This window comes from Pseudophryne corroboree, chromosome 10, assembly GCF_028390025.1.
Source record: "Pseudophryne corroboree isolate aPseCor3 chromosome 10, aPseCor3.hap2, whole genome shotgun sequence".
Classification (NCBI taxonomy): Eukaryota; Metazoa; Chordata; class Amphibia; order Anura; family Myobatrachidae; genus Pseudophryne; species Pseudophryne corroboree.
The window spans coordinates 259,591,166-259,612,947 of NC_086453.1; the positions used below are offsets into that span (position 1 = coordinate 259,591,166).

At 43.7% G+C, this 21,782-nt stretch overlaps 1 protein-coding gene across 1 annotated transcript in view; it reads right to left on the minus strand.

Annotated features, from left to right (window-relative positions):
- LOC134966467 (nicotinamide N-methyltransferase-like) overlaps positions 1-18,902 on the minus strand; it is a 34,272-nt gene extending 15,370 nt beyond the window's left edge. Inside the window, exons 1-2 of the mRNA XM_063943229.1 lie at positions 18,703-18,902; positions 7,296-7,503 (exon numbers count right to left, since the gene is read on the minus strand). Of these exons, the coding sequence (XP_063799299.1) occupies positions 7,296-7,503; positions 18,703-18,853 (359 nt within the window). The 5' untranslated portion in view covers positions 18,854-18,902. The remainder of the gene's footprint in view (positions 1-7,295; positions 7,504-18,702) is intronic.
- Between the last annotated feature and the right edge of the window lie 2,880 nt (positions 18,903-21,782).

The window sequence follows — 21,782 nt, forward strand, 5'->3', positions numbered from 1 at the left end:
CTCTTTCACCCAGAACTGATGTTCCTCCAAATCATTCGCAAAGATAAGGATATCATTGAGATAGACCACAACATGTTGATAGAGAATGTCTCTGAAGATGTAATTCACGAAGTGTTGGAATACCGCTGGAGCATTGAGGAGTCCGAAAGGCATGATGAGGTATTCGTAATGTCCGTCACCGGTGTTAAAAGCGGTCTTCCACTCATCACCCTTCCGGATACGGATGAGATTATAAGCACCCCTCAAATTTAACTTTGTAAAAATGGTGGCTCCACTGACACGGTCAAATAGCTCGGTGATAAGCGGCAGAGGGTACCAATTTTTCACTGCGATGTCATTCAGCCCCCTGTAGTCAATACAAGGCCGCAGGCCGCCATCTTTCTTCTTTACGAAGAAGAAGCCTGCGCCCGCTGGAGAAGATGAAGGCCGGATAAACCTTTCAGCCAGATTTTCCCTAATATACTCTTCCATGGAGTGGGTCTCAGGCAATGACAATGGGTACGTGCTTCCACGAGGAGGAGTTTTCTCTGGAATGAGATCGATAGGGCAATCCTATTCTCTATGGGGAAGAAGAATATCAGCTGAGGACTTGCTGAATACATCGGTGAAATCCTGATATGGAGAATGTGGAACATCAGGAGACTTAGAGGAAGATTTGCAGACTGGAAGCACTTTATGTAGACATGTCTCAGAACAAGAAGGACCCCGTGCCAGTATTTGGGTAGTCTTCCAATCAACTTGAGGGTTATGCAAATGAAGCCATGGGAGGCCTAGAACCACAGGATGAGTGGCCTTTGGGATTACCAGGAAGGAAATCAGTTCTGTATGCAGAACCCCTACTCTCAGACGGATAGGTAGGGTCTTGGAGGTAATCACCGCATCAGAAATCTTACTACCATCCACGGCAGTTAAAAAAATAGGAGATGACAGTCTCTCAGTGGGAAGAGACCACTGCTTAACACACTTCTCAGTTATAAAGTTTCCGGCTGCTCTAGAATCCAACAAGGCAATAAGATTCTTGGTACGTTGAGCCACCTGAAGGGAAACTGAGAGGTTGCAGTCACTTGAAGACGGAGAGGAATTCATTACTCCTAGCTGACCCTCTCCTTGGCGGGCTAGGACTTGGAGTTTCCCGGACACTCAGGACAGGCGTTAATGAGGTGGGAAGGTGCAGCACAATACAGGCAAATACGATGAGATAGACGTCTTCTACGCTCAGCTGGGGACAATCGTGAGTGACCTATCTGCATAGGTTCATCCTTGGGCGGAGATGGTTGACCAGGAGGAGGAGCAGAAGGAGTCTTAGGAACTGTTGACCTGCCTCGCTCTATAGCCCTTTCGCGGAACCGTAGGTCAACTTTAGTGCAGAGCGATATGAGCTCATTCAATTTTGAAGGCAAGTCTCTAGTAGCGAGCTCATCTTTAATACTTTCAGACAGACCATGCCAAAAGGCTGCATAGAGAGCTTCCTCATTCCAGGAAACTTCAGATGCCCAAAGTCTGGAATTGAACTAAATACTGGCCTACAGTTTGTGTCCCCTGACGTAGCCGGAGGATTTCAGAAGAGGCTGATGACACTCGACCTGGCTCATCAAAGATGCGTCCAAAGGTTGCCACGAAGTCAGAATAGGATGACAGAGTATCTGATCTTTCCCATAAGGGTGATGCCCAATCGAGGGCGGAGCCACTAAGGAGGGATTTGATATAAGCAACTTTAGTGCGATCTGTAGGAAAACTGCCAGGTTGCAACTCAAAGTGGATCTCGCACTGGTTTAGGAAACCCCTGCAGACTTTTGGGGATCCATCATATTTAGCAGGTGTCGGCAAGTGGAGACGTGGAGCAGAAATGGGTATGGTGGGTGGGGATACAACCGTAGGTACTGTAGTCGGCACACTGGACGCCCCTGACCCGTGATGGTTGCCTGAATTTCATCTGGCCGGGAGGAGAGGTCCTGAAGACATCGGATAACATGGCCTTGTGCAGCCTCCTGATGTTCAAGGCGGGCTGCCAGTTCTTGCATCGGCCTAGTCCCTTGGACTTGATCTACGACCGGCTCCGTTAGGTCAGGCTTACTGTCACAACTGAGGGCTGATGTTGGTAGCGGGAAGCCTCAGTTGTAGGGGCTGACGGGTACATGAACTTAGGAGGTGAGATGGGACTCCTAGACATGTGCAGGGACTGCAGCACCAATGCCCAAAGGCGTGACCACGACAACTGGAGGTGACTTTAAGGTTTTTATTAAATAATAAAAGTCTTAGAAGGTGCAACAAAACAATAACCATCAAAGAGAGTCTCTGAGTTCCTACTGGTTTGAGACCAGTAACTTAGGGATAGGCTTAAAATGCTTTATGATGCTTGAGATTGTAGGTAAAGCATTAATGTGATGCTAGGGATCGCAGGGACAGCACTTAGCTGTAATAGTAGATTCTTGAGAACAGTGGGAACAGAGTACCACTGGAGAAGAGCTGCTGGAAGCCAAGGCATTCACTCTGCAAATACAGGGTGCAATAGCAAGAGAGTCAGGCAGCACCACAGAGTGTATTCACAGGAGACTTAGGCTGCACTGTAGAGTATAATCACAGGAGAGTCAGGCTGCAGTGCAAAGTATAATCACAGGGGAGTCAGGCTGTACTGCAGAGGGTATCCACAAGAGAGTTTCTAGTGAAGCTGAAGACTGTAATCACTGGAAAGACAATTGAAGCACTGACCATTTCCTGGGTGCTGGGACAGGATATTTATACCTGCTGGGGAGCAGGCATTGGCTAACAAGTAGACACAGGCTCCAGCAGCACAGCAGATTGGTGGAAGAGTAACATGTGATTATATCCAACATGGCTGCGCCCATGACAGAGTTTGAAGGGGAAAAGAACCATGTGCCAAACAGTAATGGCGGCGGAGACCGCAGCAGTAGAAGACTCCACGCTCTCCCACTCATGCACAGCGGCCACAGGGATGGCGGCGGCGGCCGCAGCACACAGAGGACACCACACTCAGCTTCCATGCGGCAGGATCACGGGCGCGGCGGTGAAGTCCGTAACGGGGCTGAGAGTGCCAAACTAAAGCTGAGTGTAAACACTGAGAAGGCCGCTGAGCCAGCACTGCAGGTAACACCAGATAGAATGTAAAACAAAACATAGTTATGACCCGGCCCTGGCACGCTGAGCCAATCTCAGGAGACACCTAACTGGTAGAAAATGGTGTCCAGTTACCCGGATCGTGACACATTTCCTTTATCTTTGGTGATTTCAACATCCCAATTGATATCCCCACAAAATCCCCAACCTGTAAACTCCTTAACCTCACATCTTTGCTTGGTCTCTACCAGTGGACATCCTCGCCCTCCCATGTTTATGGGAGCTCACTGGATATGGTATTCACTCACTATTGTGATATTTCTGATTTCTTCAATTCCCCTTTTCCCCTTTCTGACCACCACCTGCTCTCTTTTAACTTATCTCTCTCTGCTTTCCCGTCTCTACCTCCTAAGGCTACCGCCACTAAGTACAATATTGAGGCTATTTACACCACTTTATTATTCTTCCTGTTCAACTCATTTCTATATACTATTCTCTCTCTCTCTCTCTCTTGCTCTCTCACTCTCTCTCTCTTTCTCTCTCTCTCATGCCCTGAACAAACCACGTCCTTATATAATGCATCCCTTTCTTCTGCTCTTGACTCTGCAGCTCCACCAACCACTATTCACCTTCGCAGATCAACAGCTCAACGCTGGCACAACAAATGCAACAGACATCTACAAAAATGCTCACGTACTGCTGAGCAACATTGGAGGAAATCACGCTCTAAGGCAGACTTCCTCCATTTCAAACTTATGCTCTCATTCTTCAGTGCTGCCCTTTCCCTTGCTAAACAGTCACACTTCAAGAACCTCATCTCCTCCCAGTCTTCCGACCCCTGTCACCTCTTTCAACTCCCTCCTCTGCTCACCACCACCGCATCTCCCCTCCTTACTGTCTGCCCTTGACTTTGCAACTTACTTCATATCCAAATTTGACTTCATACGTCAGGACATCACAGCCCACCAGAGCATCAGCAACCAGCCATCAAGAGACCGCCAGTCAGCATACCGAAGTGAGAGTTACGGCATTGAGATGCCCGGAGGGGAAGGGTGGTGAGCGCAACAAGCAGCTCACTATGCTCGGCACGCTGCCGGCTCGGCTATGGGTTTAGTGGACACCCACAAGTGGGAATAGTCACTGCTAGACTCCCTGCCGACTGTTGGGATTCTCAGGGGTTGGGATGTAGGGTGAGGTATTGTGACCACTGGTCTCCTGACTGACAGTCACATAACTACATCCCCTATAATACCTACAGCCACAGTGCAACACATTGTTGGGTTCTTTATTTATTAGGAATGTTCCCAGATCCTCAAGTGCTTTTGATCTCGATATGAATTTCTTTAAAAGTTGATGAAAACAGCTAAAATCATATAAATTGGAAATGTTTGTGTTCATATAGTATTATTAACATCAATAAAATGGCACTGCAACCCATTTTGAATGGTGCTGTGAGCCTGATCTTCCTTGCCAGCCATTCAATGTCTGCCATATCACTCTGTCAGTCCCTCCATTGGCTACTGGTACTCTACCGTATTCATTATAAAATGCTTTTACTTACTGTACACATAATACTACTAACAAAACTACACCAAAATACATCTCTTCACCTCCCAACCCAACCCTTCCTCCCTACACACTGAGCGGTAGGGGGCTGGACGGTGGCGCGGTCCGGCCAACGCAGGTGTGGCCGAACCGTTGGGGGGGGGGGGGCGGAAACTAGAGGAGAGTCCTATTGTGCTTGATAGGGCATTCCACAGAGTGGGTGCAGCCCCGAAAAGAGTCCTGCAATTGTGAGAGGGAGTGAGTTAAGTGTGTGGATGAGAGACACAGATCTTGAGGGTCATTCTGAGTTGATCATAGCTGTGCCAAATTTAGCACAGCTACGATCATCTTCCCTGGCATGCGGGAGGGACACCCAGCACAGGGCTAGCCCGCCCCGCATTTCAGTGCCGGCCCCCACCACCACCCCTCCTGAACAAATACAAAAGCATTGCACAACGGCTTTTGTATTTCAGGAGTAACTCCCAGCCAGCGCAGTTCCTGCGGGAGTTGTTCATCGCTGCCGCTAGCCGCAGTGGCTGTGTGACGTCTCAAATTTAGCAGAGACGTCTCACGCAGCCGCTGTGGCCATCGGCAGCGATAAACAACTCCCAGCCAGCTGCAGGAGCTGCGCTGGCCGGGAGCTACTCCTGAAATACAAAAGCCGCTGTGAAATGCATTTGTATTTGTGTGTGTGTGTGGGGGGGGGGGGGGGGTGAGGAGGCGGCACTGACATGCGGGGCGGAGTAGCCCTGTGCTGGGTGTCCCCCCGCATGTCAGGGAAGAGGTTCGTAGCTGTGCTAAATTTGTCACAGCTACGATCAACTCGGAATGACCCCCAAGATCTGTGTCTCTCATCCAAACACTTTACTCACTCCCTCTCACAATTGCAGGACTCTTTTGGGGCTGCACCCACTCTGTGGAATGCGCTATCACGCACAATAAGACTCTCCTCTAGTCTCCAAACCTTCAAGCATTCCCTGAAAACTCACCTCTTCTGGCAAGCTTATCAAATTCCAGTGCCACCCACATAACCTTCAGAAGGTGTGCTATCTAATTACATCCCCTCTGTGCAATCCACACACATGCTCTCAAATTTTCTCTTTATTCACTTTCACATCCTCCTGACCACTGGCCAACATTGCTGTGTGACTACTGTATATCATACAGCCCACCAAGAACCTTTGAAATCTGGATGGACTATTATGCAAAACATTGTACCTATCCTTGTGTATCAATGTCTACTTCCCTAAATATTGTAAGCTTGCGAGCAGGGCCTTCCTACCACTATATATGTCTGTTATTACCCAGTTTTGTTTTTTCACTGTTTTCAAGTGCAAAGAGCAACGGAATATGCTGCACTATATAACAAACTGTTAATAAATAAATAATACATGTATTAGCAGGTGTTGTTATTGCAGAGTTTTATACAGTAGGCACACTCAAGCTATGAACATTCCAGCTACTTAACCAGTAGTGTTGTACATACTGGTTCTCATAGAACAAAGTTTCACGCAAAGTATAATTCTACACAGCTCACAAGCTCACAGGTAGTTGTGCAGGATGCTGGAATAATGGGGTTTCTCATGTGCTGACCAGAATTCTCTCTCCTGCCATGTCACTTCTCACACAGTCTCAACGTACTAATGAACTGAAGTGACCATGCATACAGGAGCCTGTGATGATGGGTGGCAGAGCAGAGATAGATGACAGTTGAACGGGTGTGGTTCATCAAATCGACAGTGTCTAGGTTGACAATGTTTAGGTCGACCACTATAGGTCGACAGTCACTATGTCGACATGGATGGAAGGTCGACAGGGTTTCTATGTCGACATGTGCTAGGTCGACAGGTCTAAAGGTCGACATGAGGATTTTTTTTTTTTGGGGTGTCGTTTTCTTCGTAGAGTGACCGGGATCCCAAATTAGTGCACTGCGTCCCCGCGCATGGCTCGCTTCGCTCGCCATGCTTCGGGCATGGTGCCTTCGTTCCGCTACCGCTTCGCTCGGCACACTTTACCGTTCCAATCGTAGTCCACGTGGATCGTTAAGTATGAAAAAATTCAAAAAAAAAAAATGTGAAAAACTCATGTCGACTTTTAGATCTGTTGACCTAGCACATGTCGACCTAGAAACCCTGTCGACCTTCCATCCATGTCGACCTGGTGACTGTCGACCTATAGTGGTCGACTTAAACATTGTCGACCTAGACACTGTCGATTTTCAGACCGGATCTCCAGTTGAACATGTTCTGCTTCCCCAGCTCTTCTCTATCATCTCAAGGCTCATGTTTGCATGGTAACTCCATTAGTCCATGATTATTGGTCTCCATGTATCTGTCCAATGGTAACCTCTACTCCCCAGTAAAATACAAATGTCACATGGTCTTAGTGTTTCTTTGGATACGTGTATATAAGTAAGATGCTTATTTAATGATTTGTACATTAAAGTAAACCAAGCCTTATTACTACATTGGGGGTTGTAGACTGAATGTCTATGAATACAATGGCTGAAGTTGGACATCACCTTTAAAAATATGTTTTTGTTAAAATTGCTTTAATATTTATATAATTATGGCCTCAATGATCAGACAGGAATATTTGGCTGTTATTAATATCTTTTTCCAAGTTTAAACTTATGCCATTAAAATTTATATTATCAGTCCCATAAATTACTGTACCTATTATTTTCCAGCCCACACACATATTTGACAATTGGAGTCCAGTCAAAGGCATCAGCGTCCTTCCTCAGCCACTTCTGCAGTTCTCTGCGATTTTGCTCAAGAAAATCGGAGGTGATTATGTTGTTGAATACTTCACAAGCAGAGAGAAGGTGGTAAATTGTTGGCCCAGCACCGAAATCGATTAGTGTGTCTCCTTTAACACGACCTTAGGAATAGAACACAAATCAAATTTAAGATCTATGAAACAGAAGTGTGATGTAAATTCATTGTACTTACTTGCAGCACTGATACTCCTGCTAAAGGTTTATTAATAATTTAAAATGTAGGTTTGAGGGAATTTCCTACTGTTATTTCACTTACACAGTATGTTCGTGAACAAAATGCAACTGTTTTTAGCTATAGAGACACTGTGTTATAGTTTTTTTCCTACTGTCCAGAGTTGTGCTGTACTATGGAAAAAGTAATAAAAATCTGCTTTTTTAACTTTTTGTAAGAGAAAAGTTCCCTAATAGGGTTGGATTGGTCCACAGGTATACTGGGGAAATCATTGGTGGGCACCACCCACTTCTCTTTGGGTGGAGCAGGATCATGGATTAATTTATTTTATTTCTATGGAAATTACACCAAGACTGCCAATCAAAGTAGGTTGACCTACATACCTCTGCTTCCCCATCCCCCCTGTATAAAGGGGAAATGTTCTTATATGTCCTTTCTAATGGTTGGCCAAGTTCCTCTGTGGTGGGTGACCCCACTCCCTCCGGTGGCTAAACACACCCCTTAAGCTTGGGCCCCCAACAATGCATTGACTGGTGTGCCTTTCATGCCATTGTCCAACACGACCTAATGATATTTGGTACAGGACTAAAAAGAGATCCTATATTTCTAAATATACTACTCGTACAAGTTAAATGAACATTGACACATAACATTAAGTAATTCAGAATACAATATGGGTTTAATTTCAATGTTTCATAATTTAAACCAGAACTTTCACACCTAGATAAACCCTCTTTTTTCAACTGCAAACAAGTTAATGTTGAAGTTTCAGTGGGTTGGGGCAACTAGCACTGATGCATCCTGCTCTGTAATAAAAAATGTTTATTTCAGTGGTTCCCAAACTGGGAGCCATGGCACCCTGGGGTGCCTCTGGGAATATGCAGGGGTACCTTGGGTTGGTGGTCCAGGACCAACTCAAATTATTTATGAACAATGTAATAGGTATAACCAGTGCTATTGGCTTCCAATCAGTGGCGGCTCTAGAGGAGGAAGCCACTGCTTCCAGTCATAAAATATGTGGACAAACATTTTTTTTCTGTATTGCTCAACAATAAACTTTTGACCTAGGGGTGACGTGAATTTTTTTTTGCTACTCTACGGCAAAATTACTCAAAAAAGTGTGTGCCAAAGCATTTTTGCTACAGTAGTTTTGGTTCTAATTTGTCATCTGGTTTTGGATTCGGTTTTGAATTTCGTCCGTGGCTGGTTTTGGTTTTGTATTGTTTCCAGGAATTGACAAAAAAAGCTAAAATCACATAATTTGTGCTTTTCTATGTTCCTAGAGTATCATTAACCTCAATAACATTAATGTCCACTAATTTTCAGTCAATTTTGACCACCTTATACTGTAGCTCATAATTTTGCTTTCATCTGCATCAGGCCAAAGGCTGCAGCGAGTTGGTTGGTTACTAAGTGATAGAGCATCGGCACAAACACACGGCAGTTTATAGCATATCTAAGAAACATTGCCAAACAGCAGCATCAGGAATGAACAGTGGTGCAAGATGGAATTGTCCTTGAACAAAGTGAAGTAAGTCGCACTGGAGTACAGCGTACTGGGGTGCAGGGCAGAGAATAGTATAAATAACCTAGACAATATATTTTTTACTTTTTTTGAATGCCAACTCAGCTCACAATGAGTAGAGTCATAGGATTTTTAACTAAGCACACTAGGGAAAAGTACACCAAACAGTACAAACAATAAATCTATATGTTTTTTTTTGTTTTTTTTTATTTTTTTAACTCACAGCTCAGTTCAAATTGTGTGGAGTCACAGTACTTTGAAAAAAGTGCACTAGGGTAAAGTGCACCAAACAGCATAAACAATAGAACTTAACTGCATGTTTTTAAATTTGTTTTTATTTTTTGAACTCACAACTTGGTTCAAACTGTGTGGGGTCACAGGGCTTTGAACAAAAGGGGTCATTCCGAGTAGATCGAATGCTGCAGTTTTTCACAGTGCCGCAATCAGGTAACTACTGTGCATGCGTATGCACCGCAATGTGCATGCGTGTCATAAAGGTACAAAGCGGATCATTGCTGAGCTATGGATTTAACAAAGAATACGTTCGCACAGCCGTTCGCAATGAGATTGACAGGAAGAAAGCATTTGTGGGTGGCAACTGACCGTTTTCTGGGAGTGTTTGGAAAAACGCAGGTGTGTCCAAGCATTTGCAGGGCGGGTGTCTGATGTCAATTATGGGACCAAAAAGACTGTAGTGATCGCAAGGGCTGAGTAAGTTCAGACCTACTCAGAAACTGAACAAAATATTTTTGCAGTGCTCAGCTGCAAAGGTGTTCGCACACTTGCAATGTGAAAATAAACTCCCCTGTGGGTGGTGACTATGCATTTGCACGGCTGCTGAAAACAGCTAGCGAGCGATCAACTCAGAATGTCCCCAAAATACACTAAGGTAAAGTGCGCCAAACAGTACAAACAATAGATTTATTTTTTTTACTTTGCAGTTCAACTCACAATTAGTGATGTGCACCTGAAATTTTTCGGGTTTTGTGTTTTGGTTTTGGGTTCGGTTCCGTGGCCGTGTTTTGGGTTCGGACGCGTTTTGGCAAAACCTCACCGAATTTTTTTTGTCGGATTCGGGTGTGTTTTGGATTCGGGTGTTTTTTTCAAAAGACCCTAAAAAACAGCTTAAATCATAGAATTTGGGGGTCATTTTGATCCCATAGTATTATTAACCTCAATAACCATAATTTCCACTAATTTTCAGTCTATTCTGAACACCTCACACCTCACAATATTATTTTTAGTCCTAAAATTTGCACCGAGGTCGCTGGATGGCTAAGCTAAGCGACCTTAGTGGCCGACACAAACACCTGGCCCATCTAGGAGTGGCACTGCAGTGTCATGCAGGATGGCCCTTCAAAAAAATACTCCCCAAACAGCACATGACGCAAAGAAAAAAAGAGGCGCAATGAGGTAGCTGTGTGACTAAGCTAAGCGACCCTAGTGGCCGACACAAACACCTGGCCCATCTAGGAGTGGCACTGCAGTGTCACGCAGGATGGCCCTTCCAAAAAATACTCCACAAACAGCACATGACGCAAAGAAAAATGAAAGAAAAAAGAGGTGCAAGATGGAACCCACCCTTATGTTGTAAAAACAGGACATGCACACTTTAACGAACCCATCATTTCAGCGACAGGGTCTGCCACACGACTGTGACTGAAATGACTGGTTGGTTTGGGCCCCCACCAAAAAAGAAGCAATCAATCTCTCCTTGCACAAACTGGCTCTACAGAGGCAAGATGTCCACCTCATCATCATCGTCCGATTCATCACCCCTTTCACTGTGTACATCCCCCTCCTCACAGATTATTAATTTGTCCCCACTGGAATCCACCATCTCTGGTCCTCGTGTACTTTCTGGAGGCAATTGCTGCTGGTGAATGTCTCCATGGAGGAATTGATTATAATTCATTTTAATGAACATCATCTTCTCCACATTTTCTGGAAGTAACCTCGTACGCCGATTGCTGACAAGGTGAGCGGCGGCACTAAACACTCTTTCGGAGTACACACTGGAGGGAGGGCAACTTAGGTAGAATAAAGCCAGTTTGTGCAAGGGCCTCCAAATTGCCTCTTTTTCCTGCCAGTATACGTACGGACTGTCTGACGTGCCTACTTGGATGCGGTCACTCATATAATCCTCCACCATTCTTTCAATGGTGAGAGAATCATATGCAGTGACAGTAGACGACTTGTCAGTAATCGTTGGCAGGTCCTTCAGTCCGGACCAGATGTCAGCATCAGCAGTCGCTCCAGACTGCCCTGCATCACCGCCAGCGGGTGGGCTCGGAATTCGTAGCCTTTTCCTCGCACTCCCAGTTGCGGGAGAATGTGAAGGAGGAGATGTTGACGGGTCGCGTTCCGCTTGACTTGACAATTTTGTCACCAGCAGGTCTTTGAACCTCTGCAGACTTGTGTCTGCCGTAAAGAGAGATCCAAGGTAGGTTTTAAATCTAGGATCGAGCACGGTGGCCAAAATGTAGTGCTCTGATTTCAACAGATTGACCACACGTGAATCCTGGTTAAGCGAATGAAGGGCTCCATCCACAAGTCCCACATGCCTAGCGGAATCGCTCTGTTTTAGCTCCTCCTTCAATGCCTCCAGCTTCTTCTGCAAAAGCCTGATGAGGGGAATGACCTGACTCAGGCTGGCAGTTTCTGAACTGACTTCACGTGTGGCAAGTTCAAAAGGTTGCAGAACCTTGCACAACGTTGAAATCATTCTCCACTGCGCTTGAGACAGGTGCATTCCCCCTCCTTTGCCTATATCGTGGGCAGATGTATAGACTTGAATGGCCTTTTGCTGCTCCTCCATCCTCTGAAGCATATAGAGGGTTGAATTCCACCTCGTTACAACCTCTTGCTTCAGATGATGGCAGGGCAGGTTCAGGTGTTTTTGGTGGTGCTCCAGTCTTCTGTAAGCGGTGCCTGTACGCCGAAAGTGGCCCGCAATTCTTCTGGCCACCGACAGCATCTCTTGCACGCCCCTGTTGTTTTTTAAATAATTCTGCACCACCAAATTCAAGGAATGTGCAAAACATGGGACGTGCTGGAATTTGCCCACATATAATGCACGCACAATATTGCTGGCATTGTCCGATGTCACAAATCCCCAGGAGAGTCCAATTGGTGTAAGCCATTCTGCGATGATCTTCCTCAGTTGCCGTAAGAGGTTTTCAGCTGTGTGCCTATTCTGGAAAGCGGTGATACAAAGCGTAGCCTGCCTAGGAACGAGTTGGCGTTTGCGAGATGCTGCTACTGGTGCCGCCGCTGCTGTTCTTGCAGCGGGAGGCAATACATCTACCCAGTGGGCTGTCACAGTCATGTAGTCCTGAGTCTGCCCTGCTCCACTTGTCCACATGTCTGTGGTTAAGTGGACATTGGGTACAACTGCATTTTTAGGACACTGGTGAGTCTTTTTCTGACGTCCGTGTACATTCTCGGTATCGTCTGCCTAGAGAAGTGGAACCTAGATGGTATTTGGTAACGGGGGCACACTACCTCAAGAAATTGTCTAGTTCCCTGTGAACTAACGGCGGATACCGGACGCACGTCTAACACCAACATAGTTGTCAAGGCCTCAGTTATCCGCTTTGCAACAGGATGACTGCTGTGATATTTCATCTTCCTCGCAAAGGACTGTTGGACAGTCAATTGCTTACTGGAAGTAGTACAAGTGGTCTTCCGACTTCCCCTCTGGGATGACGATCGACTCCCAGCAGCAACAACAGCAGCGCCAGCAGCAGTAGGCGTTACACTCAAGGATGCATCGGAGGAATCCCAGGCAGGAGAGGACTCGTCAGACTTGCCAGTGACATGGCCTGCAGGACTATTGGCTTTCCTGGGGAAGGAGGAAATTGACACTGAGGGAGTTGGTGGTGTGGTTTGCGCGAGCTTGGTTACAAGAGGAAGGGAGTTACTGGTCAGTGGACTGTTTCCTCTGTCGCCCAAAGTTTTTGAACTTGTCACTGACTTATTATGAATGCGCTGCAGGTGACGTATAAGGGAGGATGTTCCGAGGTGGTTAACGTCCTTACCCCTACTTATTACAGCTTGACAAAGGCAACACACGGCTTGACACCTGTTGTCTGCATTTCTGTTGAAATACTTCCACACTGAAGAGCTGATTTTTTTGGTATTTTCACCAGGCATGTCAATGGCCATATTCCTCCCACGGACAACAGGTGTCTCCCCGGGTGCCTGACTTAAACAAACAACCTTACCATCAGAATCCTCCTTGTCAATTTCCTCCCCAGCGCCAGCAACACCCATATCCTCATCCTGGTGTACTTCAACACTGACATCTTCAATTTCACTATCAGGAACTGGACTGCGGGTGCTCCTTTCAACACTTGCAGGGGGCGTGCAAATGGTGGAAGGCGCAAGCTCTTCCCGTCCAGTTTTGGGAAGGTCAGGCATCGCAACCGACACAATTGGACTCTCCATTGGGATTTGTGATTTCGAAGAACGCACAGTTCTTTGCTGTGCTTTTACCGCAAGTCTTTTCTTTTTTCTAGCGAGAGGATGAGTGCTTCCATCCTCATGTGAAGCTGAACCACTAGCCATGAACATAGGCCAGGGCCTCAGCCGTTCCTTGCCACTCCGTGTCGTAAATGGCATATTGGCAAGTTTACGCTTCTCCTCAGACGCTTTTAATTTTGATTTTTGGGTCATTTTTTTACTGATCTTTTGTGTTTTGGATTTTACATGCTCTGTACTATGACATTGGGCATCGGCCTTGGCAGACGACGTTGATGGCATTTCATCGTCTCGGCCATGACTAGTGGCAGCAGCTTCAGCGCGAGGTGGAAGTGGATCTTGATCTTTCCCTATTTTTTTAACCTCCACATTTTTGTTCTCCATATTTTGCGCACAACTAAAAGCCACCACAGGTATACAATGTAGATGGATGGATAGTATAGTATTACTTATACTTATGGACGACGAGTGACGACACAGAGGTAGGTACAGCCGTGGCCTACCGTACTGCTGCTTAGTGCTTATATATAAATATAATATACTGTATAACGGACCTGGTGGACAGTGTCAGCAGCAGACTGCTAAACTAGTATGAAGAAAGAAAAAAAAAACACCACAGGTATACAATGTAGATGGATGGATAGTATAGTATTACTTATACTTATGGACGACGAGTGACGACACAGAGGTAGGTACAGCCGTGGCCTACCGTACTGCTGCTTAGTGCTTATATATAAATATAATATACTGTATAACGGACCTGGTGGACAGTGTCAGCAGCAGACTGCTAAACTAGTATGAAGAAAGAAAAAAAAAACACCACAGGTATACAATGTAGATGGATGGATAGTATAGTATTACTTATACTAATGGACGACGAGTGACGACACAGAGGTAGGTACAGCCGTGGCCTACCGTACTGCTGCTTAATGCTTATATATAAATATAATATACTGTATAACGGACCTGGTGGACAGTGTCAGCAGACTGCTAAACTAGTATGAAAAAAAAAAACCCACCACAGGTATACAGTGTAGATGGATGGATAGTATAGTATTACTTATACACTGTACTTATGGACGACGAGTGACGACACAGAGGTAGGTACAGCCGTGGCCTACCGTACTGCTGCTTAGTGCTTATATATAAATATAATATACTGTATAACAGACCTGGTGGACAGTGTCAGCAGACTGCTAAACTAGTATGAAGAAAGAAAAAAAAACACCACAGGTATACAATGTAGATGGATGGATAGTATAGTATTACTTATACTTATGGACGACGAGTGCACTGACGACACAGAGGTAGGTACAGCCGTGGCCTACCGTACTGCTGCTTAGTGCTTATATATAAATATAATATACTGTGTGTATAACGGACCTGGTGGACAGTGTCAGCAGACTGCTAAACTAGTATGAAGAAAGAAAAAAAAAACACCACAGGTATACAATGTAGATGGATGGATAGTATAGTATTACTTATACTTATGGACGAGTGACGACACAGAGGTAGGTACAGCCGTGGCCTACCGTACTGCTGCTTAGTGCTTATATATAAATATAATATACTGTATAACGGACCTGGTGGACAGTGTCAGCAGCAGACTGCTAAACTAGTATGAAGAAATAAAAAAAAACACCACAGGTATACAATGTAGATGGATGGATAGTATTACTTATACTTATGGACGACGAGTGACGAGTCGACACAGAGGTAGGTACAGCCGTGGCCTACCGTACTGCTGCTTAGTGCTTAATTATATATATAATATACTGTATAACGGACCTGGTGGACACTGCAGTGTCAGCAGACTGCTAAACAAACTAGCATGAAGAAAGAAAAAAAAAACACCACAGTGTTTTTCAGGCAGACAAACGTATACTGGACTGGTGGTTACTGTCAGCAAAACTGTGCACTGTACTCCTGCTATAACTGCTCCCCAGTCCCCACAATTAGGCAGTGTGAGCAGTGCACTCAGCACAGATATATCATGCAGCAGTGCAGCACACTGAGTGAGCACAGATATGGTGGAGCGTTTTTTTTCAGGCAGAGAAGCAACGGATTAAACTCAAAACCCTGCACTTTACTCCCTAACAGCTGCTCCCCGTCCCCAATCCTCCCCGCAATTATAACTAACTAAGTTCTAATATAATACAACGGACTCGGAGAGGACGCCAGCCACGTCCTCTCCCTATCAATCTCAATGCACGTGTGAAAATGGCGGCGACGCGCGGCTCCTTATATAGAATCCGAGTCTCGCGAGAATCCGACACCGGGATGATGACGTTCGGGCGCGCTCGGGTTAACCGAGCAAGGCGGGAGGATCCGAGTCGCTCGGACCCGTGTAAAAAAAAGGTGAAGTTCGGGCGGGTCGGATTCCGAGGATCCGAACCCGCTCATCACTACTCACAATGTGGCAATTCAAAGCGCTTTTATTTTATTATGCACATGAATAAGAAACACACAGGAGTACAGCGCACGTTCGTTGTGCAAACTGAAAATAATACTTTTTTTATTATTTTTTTACTTTTTCACAACTGACAATGACAATACACACCAAAGTGCTGCTTTTGAACACATAAACACTTTAGATGGACACAACTCAGCCAATTTAACCAGCAAAGTACAGCACAGCACACAGCAGTGTGTCATATACTATACACAGCACAGCCACTTTAGATGGACACAGCTCAGCCATTTTAAACAGCAGAGTACAGCACAGCACACAGCAGTGTTCCCCTTGTATACTCTATACACACAGCATAGCTGCTTGTTATGAAACTGGACACAGCAAAGTCAATTTAACCAGCAGAGTACAGCACAGCATAGAGCAGTGTGTCATACACTATAAACAGCACAGCCCCTTTAGATGGACACAGCTCAGCCAATTTAAACAGCTGAGTACAGCAAGCACACTGCAGTGTTCCCCTTGTATACACTGTACACACAACACAGCCACTTGTTATGACTCTAGACAAGGGAGTAGCTACCATAGGTATAGGGAGTGCAGCTGCTATGGTGCCCAGAGCTTAGAGGGATCCCCCTTCCCTGTCACAGTTACATGCGTCACATACATTTTTCACCATTGAGTAGTACATAGGAGCTCTTTCAAACTTTAGCCTTGGGGCCTATAATAAATCTAGTTATGCCCCTGGACCTGTTCCTTCTAATGTGGTATAAAATGAACTGGCGTGCATTATAAACGTTACATAACATGTACTGGGGCACTGTAATGTGCCACAATATGAAGTGGAGGCACTGCAATGTGACATAATATGAACTGGGGACACTATGGTATACAGGTTGAGTATCCCATATCCAAATATTCTAAAATACGGAATATTCCGAAATACGGACTTTTTTGAGTGAGAGTGAGATAGTGAAACCTTTGTTTTTTGATGGCTCAATGTACACAAACTTTGTTTAATACACAGAGTTATTAAAAATATTGTATTAAATGACCTTCAGGCTGTGTTTATAAGGTGTATATGAAACATAAATGAATTGTGTGAATGTAGACACACTTTGTTTAATGCACAAAGTTATAAAAAATATTGGTTAAAATGACCTTCAGGCTGTGTGTATAAGGTGTATATGTAACATAAATGCATTCTGTGCTTAGATTTAGGTCCCATCACCATGATATCTGATTATGGTATGCAGTTATTCCAAAATACGGAAAAATCCCATATCCAAAATACCTCTAGTCCCAAGCATTTTGGATAAGGGAGACTCAACCTGTAATGTGAATTGGGGGTATTGTGTTGCATAGTGTGTACTGGCAGAAGCTACATGATCTAGGGCATTACTAGTAATCATAAAATAAACTAGGGCACTACTATGGTGCATAAGATTAACTAAGGCACTACTATGCTTTAGGAAATTAACTACAGTAGGGCAATATTATCGGGCATAAAATTACTGGCGCAAAGTGTATCTTTTGAAAAATTGGTACAGGGGCCCCTTCAAAATGTTGCTATGGGATCCACAAAGTTCTGGATATGCCTCTGTGTGTATATATATATATACACACACACACACACACACACACACACACACACACACACACACACAGTAGAATGGTTTTACTGACATGTTGAAGAGCATTTGCTGTAATCTACCTAGAAAGTATGAATCAATTGGTAATAACTACATGCATAAAATGTTAAGGTAAAAATAAAAATATAATGCCCATTGTTATCCTAGATGCACTGTTAGTATGTATAGGATTGTATGTATATATTTATACATACAGTACATTTCTATAACATCAATTACATCTACATGTATACTTAATATTTAAAATGTTTCTGTGCAAAAAAAAGAAAATAATGACTAATGGGTTTTTTCTGTGTTTGCTAAATATGTTTAATACAATTTTATTTAGCTGGACCACAAGCTTTGTTATGTTTGAGACGAAAACATAAATAATCAGGTCTCTGCAAATGTAAAACTTTGTAAGTAAGAGTGCTGCCTTATGGAACATCGTAAGTCAGTGGTTCTCAAAGCACCCCAAAGTCCAGGTTTTAAGGCTATCCATGCTTAGGCACAGGTGATTTAATTAGTACCTCAATCAGTTTGATTATACCATCTGTGCACAAGCAGGGATATCCCTAAAATCTGGTCTGTTGAGGGTGCCTTTAGGACCATGTTTGGAAACCACTGCCGTAAATAATGCTTCAAAAGAGAATCGGTTCATACATACAATAACTGATTTTATATATATATATATATATATATATATATATACACACAGTTCAGTAACTGCAAATACTGTATCTGGGTTATATTGTAGATTATTGTACATCAATTGCAGGGTAGTTTACATTAGCTCCTTAAATAAAATGTCACATACCACAAAGCCTAATTAAAGAACAAATTCTTGAGATGCTAATCAGATTAGAAAAATCTTAATTTTTGGATTTGTAGCTGAAACCTGTTTTATACATTCAGTCAATTCTTTTAAGTACAATTCTATTTGCTTTAAACAGAAGGCAATACATTTAGTTTTCTTTCAGCAAGTTTAATACATTTATGCAAGGTTACATGCTTTTAATAATGATTATGCTATCAAGTAAGTCTTGCCACATTCCTTAATACTGTAGCTTAATGCTTTACCTGGCGCAAATGTTTCATGAAGATTCCGTAATACAAAGTTTGTCCATTCTCCAGTGAGAACTCCCTGCCCTGGAGCATAGTATGTCTGAAAGTAATCTACTGGGTTAAAGTCATCAATGTAAGTTTGGGATGTAGAGTAAGGGGTATCCATGCTGTCGTTTATGGATCACACTACGTATGCTGGCTTCGCTTAGGCACTGGTGGATTGCTACTGGTATACAGTTTGTACTTTGATCCTTTCAAATGAAATTATAACCAACACATGATTACATGTGGGATAGGCTAAAATTGATATAAGATGTTAAACAGCTCTGATGTTCTTCACAGTTAAATTATTTCTTAGCTGTAGGCTACTGTATCAGGTCAGTTAAGGTTGTATACTGTAGTTCTATAGTTCTATGTTCCCTTTCTTTGTATATTATAGAATTGCCGCCCCCCACACACACTTTTTTCAACAGGGACATAAGGCGCATTCCTCGTGGGGAAGGGTCATAACAAGATTGATCCCATTCTATGATGCCCCTTCCCATATTATATATATAATAAAGGGTATTGTAACTGAATAACAACAAGCTCTCAAGTTAAGTGCATGAATGTGGTATAAAGGGGATTTGTGTCCAAATCCATTTTCTTGCAGTGGTCTATACATGTGTGTGTATAATATATATATATATATATATATATATATATATATATATATATATAACACACACACACACACACACACACACACACACACACATGCAAGAAAATGGATTTGGACACAAATCCTCTTTATACCACATTGAGAGCTTGTTGTTATTCAGTTACAATACCCTTTATTAAATAAGACATTTCAATTTACTGCCATACCCAGGATTCAAACCTATAACCTGTTTATTCTAATCAAACACCCTACTCATTGAGCTATTTGATCCTGTATAAAAACTATGAACACTATATGAAGCTACTAATACTTTGTAAAAAAATAATCAGCATTGCAATTGAGCAGATCTATGTAGCATGCAGCCATGCATCCAATCTCTTGCAGCCACACACTACACAGATCTGCTCAGCTGCAATGTAGATCATTGTTTCATAAAGTACAAGGCAAGCTTCAAATCATTAGAATTCTATAGCTTATTATGCTCTAGCTTTCTATGCAATGGCAGATAGCTCAATGAATAAAGTGTCTGACTGCAGTACCACAGGCAATGGATTTGAATACTGTGTATATCAGCATCTTGAAATGTAATAAAGGACAGTGTGACTGAATAACAAAGAAATCTCAAGTTGAGTTCATGAATGTTGTATAAGTATTAGCGACAGAAGTGGTCAGTGTAGGAGACAGCGGCGGTCAGGAGATGCTGGTCTTCAAAAAAGGGAAAGCTACAAGAGAAGGCAATTAAAACAGACTTACGAAGAGACAATTGTCAGACAGAGAGGGAGTGGGTGCTTTTCCCACCATGGTATCGCTCCAGCACACTGACTATTACCTGTAACAATACTTGAACCTATCTGGTAATAGAATTTCTGAGATATTGGTTACATGCGTGTGCAAAGACATGGTTAGCTGCTAAGCCACATCAAGGCTTCTCCGAAATCAGCAGTCCTAACACTACATAATAGCAGTGCTCACATTGGGCCATGTGATTTGTCTACAGTGAGGCCTCATGATAACGCCTCATACAAAACCACTTCCAGACTGAGGGCTAGCTTACCTGAGAGCCACCCCAAGGATCTCCTATTAGCACTACAAGGACCAGCAAGCTACTCACATGCAATGCCTTCTCACACATGCAGACAAACAGTTGTAGCTGCTAAATCATTCCTAGAGATAAATATATCAGGTGCTATAAAAGGTGAGGGGTCACAACAAACAGCAAACAGAGAGGGGGGGTGCTATATCCCCCCTGGTATCCCAACCAGCACACCAACTATTACCTGTAACAATACTTGAAACTATCTGGTAATAGAATTTCAGAGATATTGGTTAAATGTGTTTGCAAAGACATGGTTAACTGCTGAGATGTGTCAAGGCTTCTCCGAATTAGACAAATCACATGGCCCTATGAGGGCACTGCTATTATGTAGTGTTAGGACTGCTGATATCGGAGAAGCCTTGACGCTGCTCAGCAGCTAACCATGTCTTTGCAAAAGCATGTAACCAATATCTCTGAAATTCTGTTACCAGATTGTAAACAAATGTAAAATCTAAGGAAGCGCTTAGCTGGAATGTGTGTGTCAGTTGTTACACCTTTTCAAAAATTTTTACCCTTCGATACTTCTGAGTAAACAGCCGTGGGTGATTGGCTGAGAAACGCGTCTAGAATATACCCCTATCCAGCCAAGTGATGTAGACGGAAGCACTGGGAGGCGGCAAGTCAGCTCCCTAATGCCGGGTGCCTGCCAGCCAAAGACCGTGGGACAGGAACGTCCAGTACTGCCGCCGGGCATAGCCGCTAAAGCACAGCCTGACCTGAGAAAAACAACACACACTAGCAAATAATCTGTGATGGGGACGCCCGCCAGAGCTGCCGCACACAGCCAGACAAAAGGGAGATCCAGAATAGGAGGAACTGATTCGGTAAGCTCAAACTACTTGAGTATAATTGATGCACCTCATATGGGTATCAAAATCGTGACTTTATGCAATACTCCCCACTAATTCCAGCGGGAGGATTCGGCTAGTCTTACTAGACCTAAATGACAAAGTAATTAACAAAGAATAATGGTGGTCTGACAAAAGGATCCTTTGGATAAGTCTGGACTTGTTATCATAATTAAGTAGGTGAGAAGTTATATATACACCCCTGGAGGCTGTGTGAATAATTGTAATATGGCAGAGACTGCTACAAAAGAAAGGAGAACTGTGGAAGCATCTATACTATAAGTCTGCATGTTCAATCTGGAACTGTGTCAAGTAACATAGTAACATAGTATCTAAGGTTGAAAAAATAAATTTGTCCATCGAGTTCAACCTATTTGTGGTCTCCTATGCAGGATTATTTGGTATAAAATTTTGACTGATGTTGATGACTGGAGTTACATTTTACCCCTCTTTTTTATAATAACCATAGTGCGTGACTATGCACCGTAAC